General features: G+C 35.9%; 1 protein-coding gene across 1 annotated transcript in view; it reads right to left on the bottom strand.

Annotated features, from left to right (window-relative positions):
* Positions 1-17,513, bottom strand: part of IQGAP2 (IQ motif containing GTPase activating protein 2) — a 340,576-nt gene that overhangs the window by 52,205 nt on the left and 270,858 nt on the right. Inside the window, exons 17-21 of the mRNA XM_027863404.1 lie at positions 15,927-16,088; positions 7,650-7,733; positions 5,622-5,693; positions 4,726-4,795; positions 3,324-3,532 (exon numbers count right to left, since the gene is read on the bottom strand). Of these exons, the coding sequence (XP_027719205.1) occupies positions 3,324-3,532; positions 4,726-4,795; positions 5,622-5,693; positions 7,650-7,733; positions 15,927-16,088 (597 nt within the window). The remainder of the gene's footprint in view (positions 1-3,323; positions 3,533-4,725; positions 4,796-5,621; positions 5,694-7,649; positions 7,734-15,926; positions 16,089-17,513) is intronic.

Below are 17,513 nucleotides of genomic sequence, written 5' to 3'. Positions count from 1 at the left end.
GTTCTCATTTGACTAAAATGATGCTACGTTTTAAAATCACATACCACCGTTCAGGACAGTTTACAAAATAATATAAACTGTATTCTAACAATCAGGCGTTTTTAAGAGATGCGATATTCAATTGTAGGCCACCCCTCCCTCCTCAGCTCTCCCCTCCTTTCAGACCTCTGATTTTATTTCTGCAGGGAACCCAGAGGGGGAAGACTCCTTTGACCAAAGCAACCCATCAACTGTGCTGCAATTTATAGTTGTCTGGGGGCACTGAGAGGCCATATGACTTCTCCAGAGTCACACAGCCATTATGTGACTGTGGTTGGACCTGAACCCACAGCTTCTGGATTCCAAGGCTGCCACCCAATCTACCATACCTTTGAGGTTTACATTCATCCCTGTATTTTTCTAATACCTCCTTTCCTTCCAGCATTGGCGCAGTTATTGGAATGGAATTTAATTCAATCAGATAAGCATTAAGCGCTTACTATGTCCAAAAGCATATAGCTATAGTTGCTATTGGTTTTAGGCATCGTAGATAAAAGACAAAAAAAAAACCCAAAAACAATGCAGTACAATCTAAGAGCATAAGGGAGAAGGAAGAAAGAGGTGATTGAATGTAGACACTTCATTGCTTGAGAGTTTTGGAGGGCAGTGGGGAAGGAGATGCTCTCCTGTAATGGCTACAGCCAGCTTCTGAATTCCTTAATAATTTAATGTTTTTGTTCTCTACGACTCTTTCTTTAGTAGAGTGTTTCACCCTATAAGGCACTGAGGGGTCTGGCTATTTGGAAGAAGGCAGGAAATGAAGGGCAGGAGGCAATGGCCAAACATCTGTCTTGTTCTGATGTTATGTTCTCAAAACAAAACAAACAAAAAAGTCAGTCCCTGAAACAGTACTCCAGAACCAAATGGCTTGGTATCAGGGGACTCTGTCCTACCTGCTGAGAACAGAATTTAAAGGCTATAATGTAAATGCCTGGTTGTAGATAGGAAGGATGAAAAGGAGAAAATACCTTTCTTACTTAACTAGGGTTTCACTTCATCTGCGTCTATGATTTTTTGTAAGTGAAATTGACTCCTAAGGGCCTACTGTGGTTGCTGATTAGAAGATGCTTTACAATACAGCTTCTCCCTATGCATTTAGCCACGTCACCTCCTCTTTGAAGTCTCTTAGGATTTCCCCAGTTATCAGTTTTTTATTTATTATCAGATTTCCCCAGTTATCCTCTCTCCCCCTTTACCTTTTTTTTTTAGGATTATTTGTGTGCTCTTTCTAATCCACCACTGCCTTCTCCTCCCTTCATGGTACAATGTCAGTTTTAAGACAGGGACTATTTTTTACTCCTATATCAATAGTGCCTATTATGAGGCCTTGGATACAACAGGTGCTTAATAAATACTTAATTGAATTAGAGCTTAGTAGTGTCCAGCCACCTGCCATCAGTTGGTCCTTCTTATCAATTCCTTTGTCCCTAGAGCTGAGTACAGGATTCCCATTCCATCCCTCCCTTCCCCCACTCTCTACCTCAGGACTCCTTTGTGGAAAGTCCCTTGTGAAAAACAGCCCCAAGGTGTCCCAAAAATCTTAGTGCTGTTTTAAGCTTTAATAAGGAAATCAAGGATAGCAGTAGATAGGGTCTAGGACCTGGAGTCAGGAAAGCCTGAGTTCAAATCTGGCCTCAGACACTTACTAGCTGTGTGATCCTGGGCAAGTCACTTAACAATGTTTGCCTCAGTTTCCTCAGCTGTAAAATGAGCTGAAGAAGGTAATAGCAAACCTATTCCAGTATCTTTTCCAAGAAAACCCCAAATGGATCATAAGAAGAAATGACGGAACAACAACAAAGGAAATCAAGCTTCAGTTTTCAATTAAAGCTATTAAGCTTTAATTTAAGAGCTTAAAACTACACTAGGACTTTTGGAACATACTATATAACTAGGTTTGTTGTTTTTTTTTTCCCTAAGCCAGAACCCAGAACAAAAGGTCATTTTTGCCAGACCACAACTTCCTGAAGCTTTCTCAGTGAGCTGGTATGAGGCACGTGAGCTATCCCTCCTTGCACAAGTATGAGATCAAAGGAACTCAAAGGCCATCTATTCCAAGTTCCTCCTTTTACAGAAGAGGAAACTGAGATCACAGGCATTAAATGATGTACCAAACTTCGGGAAAGGAGTAAGAATTTGTGTAGGGCCTATTTACTATGTGCCAGGGACCGTGCTATGGATATTTTATGAGTATTATCTCATCAGATCCTCAATACAACCCTGTGAGGTAGGTGGTTATCATCTCCATTTTACATTTGAGGAAACTGAGGCAAACTGAGGTTAAGTGACTTGTTCAGGATCACATGAATGTTTTAATCCAGATTTGAATTTATGTTGAACTCCAGGCCCAGCACTCAATTTACTGCACCACCAGCTGCCTATTAAGCAATTAAGTTGTAGGTCTAGGATTCAAATATAGGTACCTTGACTCCAAATTCAGAATTTTTCCCCTATGTCATACAGATGCCTCAGTGTGTTTGTTTATACATGGTTTTGATACATGTACTATGGACTAGTGTAAACACACACATATATATGTGTATATATACATATAGACAGATAGCTAGATAGAATCTATGGCCTCTTGAGTCTCCATTTTTGGTGGCTAAGATATATTTTATGTATAGTACTTAGCAATTTTCTAAAATACTAGAATTTCCTATCTTGTCCAGGTTGGAAGTGCAGCAACCACTCACAGAATGAATCCCACTGCTAATCAGTATGAAAGTTTTGACCTGCTGCATTTCCCAGCTAGGCCAGATCACCCTTCCTTAGGCAGCCTGGTGGCTCCACTGCTCCCAGAAGCTTACCATATCGGTGCTGGAATGACTGAGGACACTGAAAGGCTTTAGTTCTGCTGCAGTTCAGAACTCCAAAGCTCAAGCAATCCACCAGCCTCAGCTTTCTCCAAAAGTAGGGATTATGGCCACATGCCACAGTTCCCAGTGTGTCAATATATTTCAATGAAGTTTTGGGAAAAAAATGCAATAGAACTCTACTAGAAAATGGAACTCTCTTAGAAAATCTAGAGCATATGGAACACAAGAGAATCATGGCCTGGATCATTAAAATAATGTTTCCCAAAGTAACTATCACAAATTATACACAGGGGTGAAATTGAGATATTCTAATTATTATTAAAAAAATGACAAATGAACCTTGAACAATTCACCCTGAGTTCTAAATGGGTTTAGCTGAATAGCGGCATTGTGTCCGTGCACCTGTGTTTATGTCTCGTCTCTATACGCCTTTACTAGACAAGAGTTGGGGAAAATCCTACTGACCTGCAGAGTAATCCTGTTTTTTACCAGCAGTCCAATCTTTATGTCCATCAAGTTCAGGTCTTTTTCCAGCTGTTGATTAGCCCTGATTTTGGTAACTACTTGCTCCCTTAATCTTGTCCTTTCCAGTTCTTCTTGTAAATCTAAATCACTTTGGTCCAACAGATACAAAAACTTGCACAGAACAGGCAAAGGAGGATTTTTATCATTCACTGCAGAGAAAGGAGAATATATGCATAATTTTAATGTTTGCATGGTCCCAATGACTACAGGTCGGAAAATTAGACCTTGGTTGTTAGAACCTTAGATCCTTAGAACATATGTTAAGCAAAGTACTCAGCCTGATGTTTGACCATTTCTACTTCTTTCAAATCTGAACAAGAGAAACACAAACAGCAGTATAACAAAATGTATCCTCAAAACAAGTATTAATGAACACATGTTCAGACTCTATATGGGGCAAATCTCAAAAAATCTAAAAATTTAAACTATTGACTTTTTTAAAAAATGCGTTAAATTTATGCATCCACTTATGTACATGTATGCATGTGTATTCCTAACAAAGAATAAAAAGAAATTTGCTCCATCTCCTTCCAAATCAATGTACATAACTTTTGTGCTTACATCATTGTCATTATTGATTTTTTTACACGTGAGAGTAAATTTACATGTTGTTCTTATTCTACTCATGTCACTTACTTCATAAAGGTCTTTTTGCATTTCTTTATAATCCTCCTATCATAGTTTGATTATGTGTTGTGAGGGTTAAGTTTCTAATAATAAAAATCTTTAAAAGAAATAAATACTTCTGACCATTAATATCAACACTATTTTCTATCTATATAATGCTCACTTATCTTTGGATCATAGCTTTAGGAGCAAGGAGAGAACCTTAAAGATTTCAATCAAACTCCTTTTTTCATTTTGTTAATAAGTAAACCTAGGTACAGAAGACTCTGGATGAGTAAGACTCATCCAGAGTCTTATGTCACTCCAGTCTTCCCCACACTACACAACAGCTCACACATGAGGCTCTTCAGGTCAGCCAGATGGTTGATGAGAGATAAAATTCATGTAGAAATGGACAATGTCCAAGCTCACAAATCTTTTAGAATATCCCTGAATCTTCAAACCAAACTGAATATAGAAAAACAGCATTAAATCTCTTTAGGAAAACAAAATCTGTTTTCCCCTTACCAAAAAATAAAATAAATAAAGGAGTAGCAGCAGGCAGTTTCTTCTTTATATGAGCATTAGTAATGACAAGCCAGTTCTAAGATAAGTGCCTGGATGCCAAACCCTGCTCTTGGAACAACGGGCTGAAAAGGAATAATCAAGTAACTCAACTTGTGCTTGTTGGTGCCCTAAAGAATTCACGTTCTATTTCCAAAATGATTCTACTTACCAAGTGTTTTATAGTCAACTCTAGCTTTGGATGCTCTTATCCAAGACTGAAGTTTCACAATTTTCTCAACCTGGAAAAGTTTGAGAAAAGTCACAACCGAGAAAAAGTCAAATCCTCAGTACTGTAAGTTACTGTTAATTTTAACACCCCTAAATTTGGAATATGTGATATGTGGATATCGGCTGGCTGAGGTTTTTCTTTCTCTTATATACAAACTCTCTAAGCAAATGAATAGTGTAAATGAGATGAAAGGAAAAATGCTCAAATCGCTGAAGAATGGTTTTGAAGACTTCAATATAGTGTTGGCATGTAAGTGTGGCACTAATTATAAATGCATCTGTTTATTAAAAAGCTCTGCCTCTTACAATTTTCTCAAGGGAAGTGCATTAAAAAAAATCAAACATTAGTAGATAGTTACTGAAGATAATAACAATCTCAATTCTTTAAATGCATACACATAAGCACAGTAATTTGGTGTTTTCACAAGTAAAACCTGGCTTTCCCTCCAAGGAGTTCAAATTTGTGAGATTTCATTCTGTGTAAATAATGTCATGCCCACATGATGTATAATCAGAAAAGAAAGTGGAGCAGTCATGTAGTAAAATTAAGGGATACAAGAGAGACAGCCCAATTACTGTACTGGTCGGTCCCCAACAGAGGGAGACCTAGTGGTCCCAAATACTGGGCAAAGGCTCCACAGAGGATTTATAGGAGAACATGGACAAAAATCCCATACAGGATAAGGACGTGGATAAATGGCTGTACCAATGCAGGCTGTACCTACATCAAGAAGACCATAGATTCAATGAAGCATTAAAGTCTAGTCATATCCACCATACATGCAATGATAGTGATGAGTTTTATCAGTTATCAAGGAAGAAAAAAAAATCTCTTACTTGTTGTTTGAAATAATGTTTTCGTGAAAGGTAACGCCTTTTTGTTGACATCATTCTGTACCAGGTTTGAATCTAAAAAGAGAACAGAAAATTCAAGAAAACTCCGTACTGGTTTTCTTAAATTTAATACTAATGTCTTATGTGATGATATCAAGAAAAGTATTGCATTTGGAAAACAAGATTTATTTTTCCTTCCACATCTTTTATTGTATTTCTTCTATGGCATACAAAAGCACTTTATGTGGTACTCTTTTTTCTCCTTAATTTGTAGGATATAGTTAGAAGGACTAATTGTTAAGACATTTAAAGAGAGAGAAGGAAATTTCCAAGAGGGCAAGAGATTTGCCTGAGGCTATAATCAGTCAGAGGCTAAATCTGACTAGATGACAGCCCTCTCTCTAAAGTCAACATTTGTTCAAAAAGCCTAGCTATGCTACTTTCAGCCCTTCCTAATGGCAGAGGAGCCCTGCTTCATGAGGGAATACCAACCTCGTAATTTTAGGCAATAATTTTCTGACAGGATAAATATGGTCTCTATGACTACACAGTCTTATTGAATGTCTATGCTCACAATAAACTCCAATCAGTTCATTGTCTCTTCCTTCAAAATGGTTCCTTTGCAGGCTAACCTCACCTTGTAATTCCAAACAAATTCAAACATTCTATTTTTTACCCTATTCATCTTTCTCACTTGCCCAAAAGAGTATTTCTGTTCTGCTCCTGTTAAATGTATTTTCTATCATTGAGTTATCTGCCCTGTCTCCATTAACTTATTGGAAAGCAAGAAGTCTTCTTTTCCCATTGTAGTTTTCTGTTCCCCTAGAATTAGAGTGTTCTGCATGGAATGGGCACATAAATGTTGATTGGGTAGTTGGAAAAACTTTTGCAATGTCATATTGGAAAGTGTGAAGAAGAAACTCATATAAACCAGCTTTTTCTTAGTTATTCAGTGATCATTTCTGAGTGTTTGGAACTAAATCTAAAATAAATAATCAATTAATCAACAAGCATTTATCAAGTACTCTTGATGTGCCAGGCACTGTATTAAGTACAGAGAATTCAAAAACAAAAACACTTCCTGCCCTCAAGGAGTGGTAATTCTAATAGGGGAGATAATGTATTAAAAAAGGTAATACAAGATACATACAGCATAGATGGAAAGTAATTTTAGAGCAGAAGGCACCAACATCTGGTTGAGGAGGTAAGAGTTGGTAGTAATGGTAGTTGGAAAAGACCTCCTGAAGTATTTGAGTCTTATCTTGAAGTCAGGGGTTTTAGGAGGGAGAAGTGAAAAGGAAGAACATTCCAGGGAAGTAGAGATCAGGAAGATTGAAGAGTGAGAAGAGGCCTTCAAATTTGAAAAATATGAAGAGATCAATGATAACTTTGGAGAGAGAAGTTTCAGTTGAATGATGAGGCTAGAAGCCAGATTGCAGAGGGTTTAGAAAAGAGTAAAATAAAAGGTAAGGAAGAGAAGCTTGCTCAAGGGAGTTAGCTGAGAAGAGGAAGAAAGACACAAGAAGATGGCTAGCAATGATGGAAGGACCTAGTGATAATTTTGTCAAGATGAGTGGAGACATGGAAGAACTTGTAGGTAGTGGGGAAAGAGCCAATAGATAAGGAGAGATGGAAGATTAGATAAAGAAGGGAGGTTGATAGTGAGGGCAATCTGTTAGAAGACATTGGGAGAAGATAGCAGGCTGGATCTTAGCAAGGAGAAGGTCCATGTATTGATCAGAGAGTGAAGAATGGAGGAGACAGTGAAGGATGATATCAGAGGGAAGTGAAATGAGAATGGGAGAAAAGGGAGCTATTGGCAATGACCTAATTTTTGTAGGGATGGTGAAGTAGGAGTTAATGTTCTCATCTAATTGGTTTGTGGCTGTGGTGGGAGGCTTGAGGACAGAAAAGAAGGCTTGAAATATATGCTGTGATGAGTGGACTAGAGAATCATTTAGAGAGAGGTAAAAGGAATGGCCTGCTGCACTTAGGTCTCAGATGAAACATAAAATATGAAAGAATCTTTACCTTAATAATAGAAGAAACATTATCAGCAAATAGTTTCTTCCTCTCAGCAAATTTTTTCTGTTCTTTGTGGCCCTTCCAGTAAGCCTAAATAAAAAAAGAAAGAAAAGACAGGTTATAGTTTTTATTTACTTGCAATGAAGTTACTGATAACTAACTGTAAAGAAAAGAAAAGAAAAACGAGCAAATTCTTTTAGGAAATACTGGGGGAAAAATCTACAATGGAATATCAATGTGAGATTCTTTCATCTAATGGCTTCAGGCAAACTTTCATGACCTCAATACCCTGGGCATAGTTCCTAGTAATGGCCTTTGGTGTAGGGGAAGGGGCTAAAGCTAACTGGTTTTTTTTAAAATATATAATATTTTATTTTTTCCCCAATTACATGTTAAAATAATTTTTTAACATTTGTTTTTTAAGTTTTGAGTTCCAAATTCTCTCTCTCCCTTTAGAAAAGAGTAAAATAAAAGGTGAGGAAGAGAAGCTTGCTCAAGGGAGTTAGCTGAGAAGAAGAAGAAAGACACAAAAGGATGGCTAGCAATGATGGAAGGACCTAGTGATAATTTTGTCAAGATGAGTGGAGACATGGAAGAACTTGTAAGCAGCAGGGAAAGAGCCAATAGATAAGGAGAGATGGAAGATTAGATAAAGAAGGGAGATGGTAAGCAGTGAGATATGTTATATATGTGCAACCATGTAAAACATTTCCATATTAGTCATTTTGTACAAGAAGACAAAAAAAAAAGAAAGTGAACAGCAGCATGCTTCATTCTGTATTCAGACAATATAATTCTTTCTCTAGATGTAGATAATATGCTTCCTCATTAGTCCTTTGAGATTGTCTCATGATTGAGATCATGGCATTACTGAGAATAGCTAAGTCATTCACAGTTCTTCATCAAACACTATTGCTGTTACTGTGTACAACGTTCTCCTGGTTCTGTTCACTTCATTCTGCATCAGTTCATGTAAGTCTTTCCAGGTCTTTCTGAAATCATCCTGCTTGTCTTTCTTATAGCACAATAATATTCCATCACAATCATATAGCACAGCTTGTTTAGCTATTCCCCAATTGATGGACTTCCCTTTGATTTCCAGTACTTAGCCACCACAAAAAAGAGTTGCTATAAATATTTTTGAACAAATAAGTCCTTCCCCCATTCCCTATCTTTTTTTTGATGTCTTTGGGATATAGACCTAGCAGTGGTATTGCTGGATCAAAGGGTAAGCACAGTTTTATAGCCCTTTGGGCCTAGTTCCAAATTGCTCTCCAGAATAGATAGAACAGTTCATAACTCCACCAAGAGTGCATTAATGTCCCAGTTTTCCCACATGCCCTCCAATATTTATCATTTTGTTTTTTTTGTCATGTTAGCCAATTTGAAAGGTGTGATGTGGTACCTCAGAGATCTTTTAATTTGCATTTCTCTAATCAATAGTGATTTAGAGCATTTTCTCATACGACTATAGATAGCTTTGATTTCTATATTTGAAAACTGCCTATTCATATCCTTTGATTACTTATCAATTGGGGAATGACTTATATTTTTTATCAATTTGACTCAGTTCTCTATATATTGAGAAACTAGGCCTTTATCAGAGCTACTTGTAAAATTTTCCCCCAGTTTTCTGCTTTCCTTTTAATTTTGGTTGCTGTGTGCATAAAAACGTATTAATTTTATATAATCAAAATTATCTATTTTACATTTTGTAATGCTCTCTATATTTTCTTTGGTCCTAAATTCTTCCCTTATCCATAGATCTGACAAATAAACTATTCCATGCTCTCCTAATTTGCTTGTGGTATCCCTTTATGTGTAAATCATGGACCCATTTTGACCTTATCTTGCTATACACTGTGAGATGTTGGTCTCTATCTAGTTTCTGCCATACTGTTCTCCAGTTTTTCCAACTAAAGTTAACTGTTAATGCTTTCTTGAAGATCAGCAAAGCATAGGGAGGTCCCTTGCTATGAGGTATTAGTCTAAATCTCCACCCACTAAGTCCATAAAGGAAAGTAATTGGAGTCTTTTCTAAATGAAATTAAAAACATGACTATCCAATTTCCCTAAATGACTACATGCTGCTCAGAACAACAACAAATAGCTTTAATTCAATAAAGGGAAAAAGAAAACATGCTACTAAAATGTTACCCTCCAAATCATCACAGAAAATGGGAAAAACTCAGTAGTTAGCATATTTCATTAATAGTTATCAACTCTCTCCTTATCCTTTTATAAATGCTTATGACTAGAATATATCAATATAAGGGCACCTCATATATGTGATTCAACAACCACCACACAACCTTCAAAATGAAATCTTGGTTCATGGGGGTTATAGTGTATAGTCAATGAACTACTGAATTGGGAGTGGGATTAAATTCCTGACTCTGGGTTCTATCTCTCTATTAGAGATCTCAATATTATACCCTTTGCATCTGTTAGAACCAAGGATAGGAATGCAAGTGTGATCAACATTTTCTTTCCCTTGATAATAAAACACCATGATTATAAGGGATCACAGGAAAATGTCAGAATTTCAAAGAAATGGCTCTGAAGAGTTAATGAAGAGAAATTACAAACAACTCTAAAACTTGTCGTGGCAGATGTAACGATTAGGAAAATAAGTATGTGAGAGTCATGTCCACTAAATTTGCTTATGATCTGCATTCAATATCATGAAATTCCTTGCTCCTCACTTCCCCACCAAGATTGCATAAAATAAGAAATGTCAGGAATCTCTTTTAACCAAATCTTAAAATAAAGATGTATGAATTTTATAGTAATTTTAAATGGAGAGAGAAATGAAAGCTTGAGTCTCATGTTTGACAAATTTCTGGAACAGATTATTAAAAAGAGTCATCACTAAATGAGAACATGGATTCACTAGGAACAAGTGATTGTCTTTAATATGGCCTCTCCCTCTTCACGTGTTGAAATATTTTTTATATCCTTTAAAGCCTATGCAAGCAGCATAGTGGCTTTGGAGTCAGGAAGACCTGGTTTAGTTAAAATTGTGCTTCTGATACCAACTAGCTGAGTGACCCTGGGTGAGTCACTTACATCTCTAGAAATAAGTCTGGCAAATGACTCAAACCTCTTTACCAACTTCTAGGTTGGCTGCAATCTGTGTTGATGGAGTTCCCAATGCTGATGAATTTACCCATTTGTCATGTATTCTGATTAATGCCTAATTCAAATGTCATTTCTCCATGAATTTTTTCCATGATCTCACTATAATTCCCAACCTTCCCCCTCAGAGCTCACACTCTACTTTGCATCCTTACAATGCACTTAGGTGACAGAGTTATAAATTTGTGATTTTTTTTTCCTACTAAACTCCATGAGGGCAGGTGCTATATCTTATCTAAACTTCCTATCTCCCTCACTGCCTACCACAATGCTTTGTCCACAGTAAGTATTTAATAAATGGTTGTTGAACAGATGAATGAATGTCATGCCAAATTTAACCTGTCTTAAAAAAGCAAAAACAACTGAAATACCAGACTAGTAGTTCATGAAAATGCCAGACCAAGGAATCAGATTTCATATCTTGATTGCAACAAAGCATCTGATAATTTCATGATAACTGGACAGAGAAATGGGGATCAAATAATATTAGAGTTGAGTAACTTTATAGATAGTTGAACAACCATACCCTAAAATGATGATGGATAGCTGTTCATCTGTAGGGAGACCTCTAATTACGTGCTACAAAACTCTCTTTCACTTTGTCCAGTTTAATATTTTCATCAATGGCATTTAAATACTATGGTGGGATCATAGAATTAGAACTAGAAGGGATTTCAGAGACCATTATAAAAAACCTCCTCATAATACAAATTACGAAAATGAGGCTCAAGGATGTGGAATTGTTCCAAGATCACAATGCAATAATCATCAAAGGAGGAACCGTCAATGTGTTTTATTCAACTGAATGACTTGGATTGAGGCATTGAAAATGTGCTTACAAAATTTTGCCAATGATCAAGTAAAAAGTTTAAGAGATACTTCTTCAGCTGTCTGTTAGACAGTTCTTACTCAGAAGTGAAATAACTTTATAAGATGAAGATCCATTTCCAAGTAGATAAGTGGCCAAAAAATGTAAACAGGCAGTTCTTAGAAGAAATACAAACTATTGCTAATGACAGAAAAGTGTTCAAACTTTTGGTAATCAAGAGAAAAAGCTTAGTTGTAATAAAATTCAATCTTGGTGAAACTTCGAAGCAAAAGACACACTATTAGTACACTGTGACTAAAACAGCTTTTAGGCTGCCAACAACTTACCAATGCCTGAAATTCAATATGTCCCAAACTAAAGTCATCACCTTGCAGGTCAAACTTTTCACTTCTTCCTGACCTCCCTATCTCGGCTATTGGCATGCCTACCTTTACTGATCACTCAAGTTCAAAATTAATCCCTTTCCTCCTACAAATCTAGGTGCCAAATTCTCCTCTTCGTGGAATAAAATAAAAAAGACATTCTCCTTTAGTCTCAATAAATTTATTAGAATGTGAGCTCCTGGAGGACATGGATTGTGTTTTTTGCTTTATTATTATCCCCAGCATTTAGCACAGTGCCTGGTGCATGGTAAATGTTTAATAAATGCTTGCTGATTAATTGACTGAAGAGAAAGAAGCTAGCCATATGCCTGGTTCTCTACCAGAACTATTAGAGACTTCTCTAATCACATACAAAATTAACATAATGTGCTAGTCTGAGGCAGAAATAGGAAATAAAACCACTACCACTCTTGATATTCTCATCAGTCAAATCGTTGAGTCTCCCATAGATTACATAACCATGGCCTTGCTTAAAAATAAACAAGAATACAATACAGGAAAAGCATTGTCGGGGTCCTGAAATAGCATACATTTACTGAATGTTGAGTTACTGAAACTATTGAACAAGGATAAATTAATAGAAGCAGGTTAAAAAAAGGACTGAAGTTGGGTTCCCAAGTGGTTCAAGGAAGGAATTTTATTTTGAGTCTTCCCTTTTATCTTTCTACAGAGAGAAAGCAGCCCATGAGACTGACAAAGCATCACAAGGAAAGTATGTTCAAACCACAATCCTACAAAGGAATGGAAGTAGGATGGTAATGATTATTTCTTAAAATTGCTGGGGAAACACCACTTCTCATTTATTAGATTGCAAAAGATGACAAAAAAGAAAATGACAATCGTTAGGGGAGTTGTGGGAAGACAGGCATAGTTGACTGTTGGTGAAATTTTGAATTGATAAGAGATGATCTGGAAAGCAATTTGAAATTATGCCCCAAATATCACTAAATTGTTGATATCCTTTGACCTAGCGAATATTACAACTAGGCATATACCACAAAGAGATCAGAGAAAAAGGAAAAGGACCCACATGTACAAAAGTATTTGTAGCAACATTTTTTTTGAAGGAAATGGAAATAAAGGAAAGATCCATCATTCAATTAATTGACATTTATTAAGTCACTACTATGTACCAGACCCTGTGCTAAGTGCTGTTATGTAATGGCTGAACAACTAATGGTATATGAATGTAATTGAATACTATTGCACTTTAAGAAATTATAAGAGGGACAATTCCCTGAGAAGGCTAAGAAAACACATGTGCACTAACTGATGCCAAGTGAAGTGAGCAGATCCACAACAATATAAATTGTTAATAACAACAATAGTATAAAAAGGAACACCTTTGGAAGACTTAAGATATGATGGCCAACTAGATTCCAGAGGACCTGTGGTGAAGAATGTTACCTACCTACTGACAGAGAGGTGATGGGCTCAATATACAAAAGGACATATATATTCTTGACATGTTTAATAAGTGGATAATATGCTTTCTTTGATGATGCCTATTGTTACTCTGATCTTGAATTCTAGACTTCTAGACTAATATTGAGTTTCATTCTGGAACTTCTTTCTAGGGAAGCTCTGCCAACATTGTAATAATTTGTCTTTTTCTTCACAGTCAAGATAACATTGAATCTTTTTCAAATGAGTATAAAATAGTATCTGAATTGTTTTAATTTGCATTTCTTTAATAGGAATTTTGAATACTTTTTTCATGTAGCTATTGATAAAGTTGTTTCTTTTCCCTAGAAGTATTTGACTCATATCTTTTGACCACTTATGAATCTTCTTCTTATTAAGTTGATGTTAATCCTTATCAACCTTAGATAGAAGACTGTTAATCAGAGTCACTACTACAACTATAACTGTAATAACAACAACATTTCCCTTATTTCCCTGATGTTGAGGGGAACTATTGGCTTTTGTTGTGCATTCTTTATTTTCATTTAAAAGAAGCTACATAGGGGCAGCTAGGTGGCACAGTGGATAGAGCACCGGCCCTGAAGTCAGGAGGACCTGAGTTCAAATGCGGCCTCAGACTAAACACTTTACACTTACTAGCTGTGTGACCCTGGGTAAGTCCCTTAACCCCAATTGCCTAAAAAATAAAAAATTAAAAAAAAATAAAAGAAGCCATATCTATCTATCTATCTATCTATCTATATCTATCTATATATATCTATATCTATATATATATATATATATATTTCCTGCCTCTTACAACTATTATCTATCTCTTTTACCTTGGGTAAATTACTTACCCTGACAGTATTCCTCCTCTTTAAAATGAGAGTTGGAACAGATGGCATCTGAGATCCCTTTCAGTTCTAGATTTACGATCCTATGATTTCTTCTATTTGTTGGTTAGCTATGAAATTTGACCTTCTCCCTACCTGTGACAGGTATAACATTTCATTATCTTCTAATTTTTAAGTATGATTTCTTTTAGATTTAGGTCATTGATCCTTTTGGAATTTTATTCTGGCATATAGTGCTTAATTCCATTTTTTTATCAAGTTCTTTTTTTTTTGTTGTTGATAATGAACTTCTTCCCCAGTGTTTTTTTGTCATAAATTTATGGAACTTCAATCTACTATATGTATCTATTTCTATTTCACAGTTATCTACTTTGTTCCATTGGCCTGTTTTTCTAGTTTTTTGATAGCACTAAAGAATTTAGATAAATAAGACTTTATAATATTAACTATAAAAATTCTATAATTTGAGATCTGTTAGTATAATTTAGAATCTTCATAATTTTCTTTGATATTCTATCAATATGTTCTTTCACAAGAATGCAATTTTGTTTAAATCTATGAAATATTCAGTTAGTATTTTGAATGACATTGCACTAAATTTATGGATTAATTTGGGTAGTACTGCCAGCTTCATTAGATTGGCTTGATCCAGTCACAGACCTTAAACTTTTCAACAATTATATTATTCTTCCTTGATACATTCTGAAGAGAGGCACATCTGACCAATCTCTATATAATTTGTTGCTCCCAAAGAAAAAGATACTTAATAGTTAATGAAAAGAAGCAAGAGAAGTGTTCTCTGAGTGCAATATAAGTGCAATGTAGAAAATGAAGACTGACTTCAGATTGGCATCAGCTTTTAGGCAAGAAGGATTGAATTCAAATACATCATTTCTTCATTGCTAATATCCCTAGATGTAAATGAAGAATGTATGAGCCTCACAGCAAAGCGATGGACAATCAGAATTATATTTTCTTACTTCAGTGATGTGGATTTCAACAATTTACTTAAATCAGAACACATCTAAGCTAGGGGAAAACAGAATCCTTTTGATAGGGAAGAAGTCACTGTAAGGCTAGGAATGAAAACTTGGTATCTTACTTATTCCAGTGGATTACAGAATCATAAATGAGAACTAAAGGTCACTAGAGAATGTTGATCTAACGGCCTACCCCTCCATCCACCATTTTTACAGATCATGAAACTGAGGGTCAGAGGTTAAATAACTTGTCTAACGTTATACAGGTTAATAAGTAGTAAGATCAGAATTGGAACCTAGCTCTTCTGACTCCAAATACAGTACTGTATCATTACACTGTACCAGGTTGTGAACCTTAGGAATGGGGAAGGAACACCCTTGAAGTTTTTATCCTGAAATGAAAGCTGGTAATTCTGCCTCACCTATTTTTTCCCCTCTTATCAGAGGTCAGAGAATATACAACATCCTCTTACCCATTGGCAAATTAGAAGTTCCAAACACAAGTGGACATTAGCAGATGCCTATATTGGCTGAAGGTTGGTAAGGTCAAAATATACAAACCTCCCCCAAAAAACCTTGCTTTTTCCTCATATTTAATTTTTAAAAATTAATATTTCATCTAGAAAATTTGATCACCACAAGGAACACATCATTCAATACCGATGACAAAACTTTTCAGTTAGCTCACAGACCTGTATTTTGACCACAGCAGGCTCATGTTCACATAAGAAAGCTTTTCTTTCTTCAAATTCTTTCTTAACACGGACCATTAAAGGTGTTGAATCCTCCACATCTTCACTGGAAGACCACAGTTTCTCCAAAAGGTAGCCTTCTGTCATTTTAACAATGAGATCCTAGTGAGACATTTTTATATGGTTATACTTAATAAAAGTTTAAGTAAAGTGGAATATTTCATGACTTCTATCTCAATTACTATCGATTCTTCTTTGGTTATCTTCAAGAGGAATACAGAATCTCCTCTGAACATCTCCCCTGACCCCTGTAGAAATGAAAAGATAGGCATTTTTATGAACTGGCCTAAATGTAGTCTTTCTCAAAGGCAGAGTGATTGATGGATCTCTTGAGGCAGTTGCTAGCAATATAACTTTGGGATTCTCTGATTATTATAATTTTCTATGCTCTGCTTTATTCTTGAGATTACTTAACATTTTCTTCTTTCACATTTTTACTTCCATCTTATTCTCTCCATTACTTTCACCTTAGCCACTTTTCATATGGCAACGTTTTGGTTATTTATTGGTCAATGACATCTGGTAGAAATGGTCTCCCTGAAAGTTCTTTTGTTCTACCATATTCTAGTTATTTTTCAAAGTCAGTCATAAGAAGTGAAGATGACTATTATCAGCCTCCTAATAGAGAGGCAATGGTCTCAGGGTGCAGGAAGACACATTTTTGGATATGGCCACTGTGTACGAATTCATTTGGTTTGATTATGTTTATGTTACAAGGGTGTTTTTCCTTGGTTTTTAATTAGGATGGGTTAAGGGAAGAGAGCAAAAGTAGTAGGTTTGCAATAATGATTCCCCTTCCACAAAAGAAGACCACTGAAACAAAGTTTTTCTTTTTTTTAATACACAGAAAAGAACAGAAATAAGTTCAGAAGGAAGCACACACTAGCAGAACAGTTTTGAAAATGTGATTTGGAATTTATTATATACTTTTTTTTAAAGACCATATGAAATGTCCCTCAATGTAGTTTGTATTTAATCCTAGGGTAACAGAAAGCCACTGAAGTTTACTGAGGAGGGGAATGAGACAGATAGACTTTGCTTTAGGAATGTCACCTTGGCAGCTGTCTGGAGGATGGACTGGAGAATAGAGGAGATCTGAATAATTAGAAGGCTATTACAATAGGCCAGAAAACAAAGGATGAGGGCATAATATAAGGTGGTAGCCATGAGAGTGAGTGGATATGAAAGATGTTGTGAAGAGAAAGACCTCATGATTTATTAGCTTTGATTGATGAAGGACAGTGAGGATAAAAGGATGATTACAATGCTGGAAAGTTTAAAAGAAAATAGGAAATTCTGCTTTAGATAGGTTGATTATGAAATGCTTATGGGATATTATGTTTGAAATGTCCAAGAGACAGTTGAAGATGTGCAACTGAAGTTCAGGAAAGAGACTACTGCTAGATAGATAGATAGATAGATAGATAGATAGATAGATACATACATACATACATACATACATACAAACACACACACATAGAAGAAAGGAAGAAAGGAAGAAAAGAAAGAAGAAAGGTAGGAAGGAAG

The sequence above is a fragment of the Vombatus ursinus genome, unplaced genomic scaffold, assembly GCF_900497805.2.
Source record: "Vombatus ursinus unplaced genomic scaffold, bare-nosed wombat genome assembly UNPS02014772.1, whole genome shotgun sequence".
NCBI classification, from domain to species: domain Eukaryota; kingdom Metazoa; phylum Chordata; class Mammalia; order Diprotodontia; family Vombatidae; genus Vombatus; species Vombatus ursinus.
The sequence above is the reverse complement of the archived record's forward strand: the minus strand, read 5'-3'. Positions and strand labels throughout refer to the sequence as shown.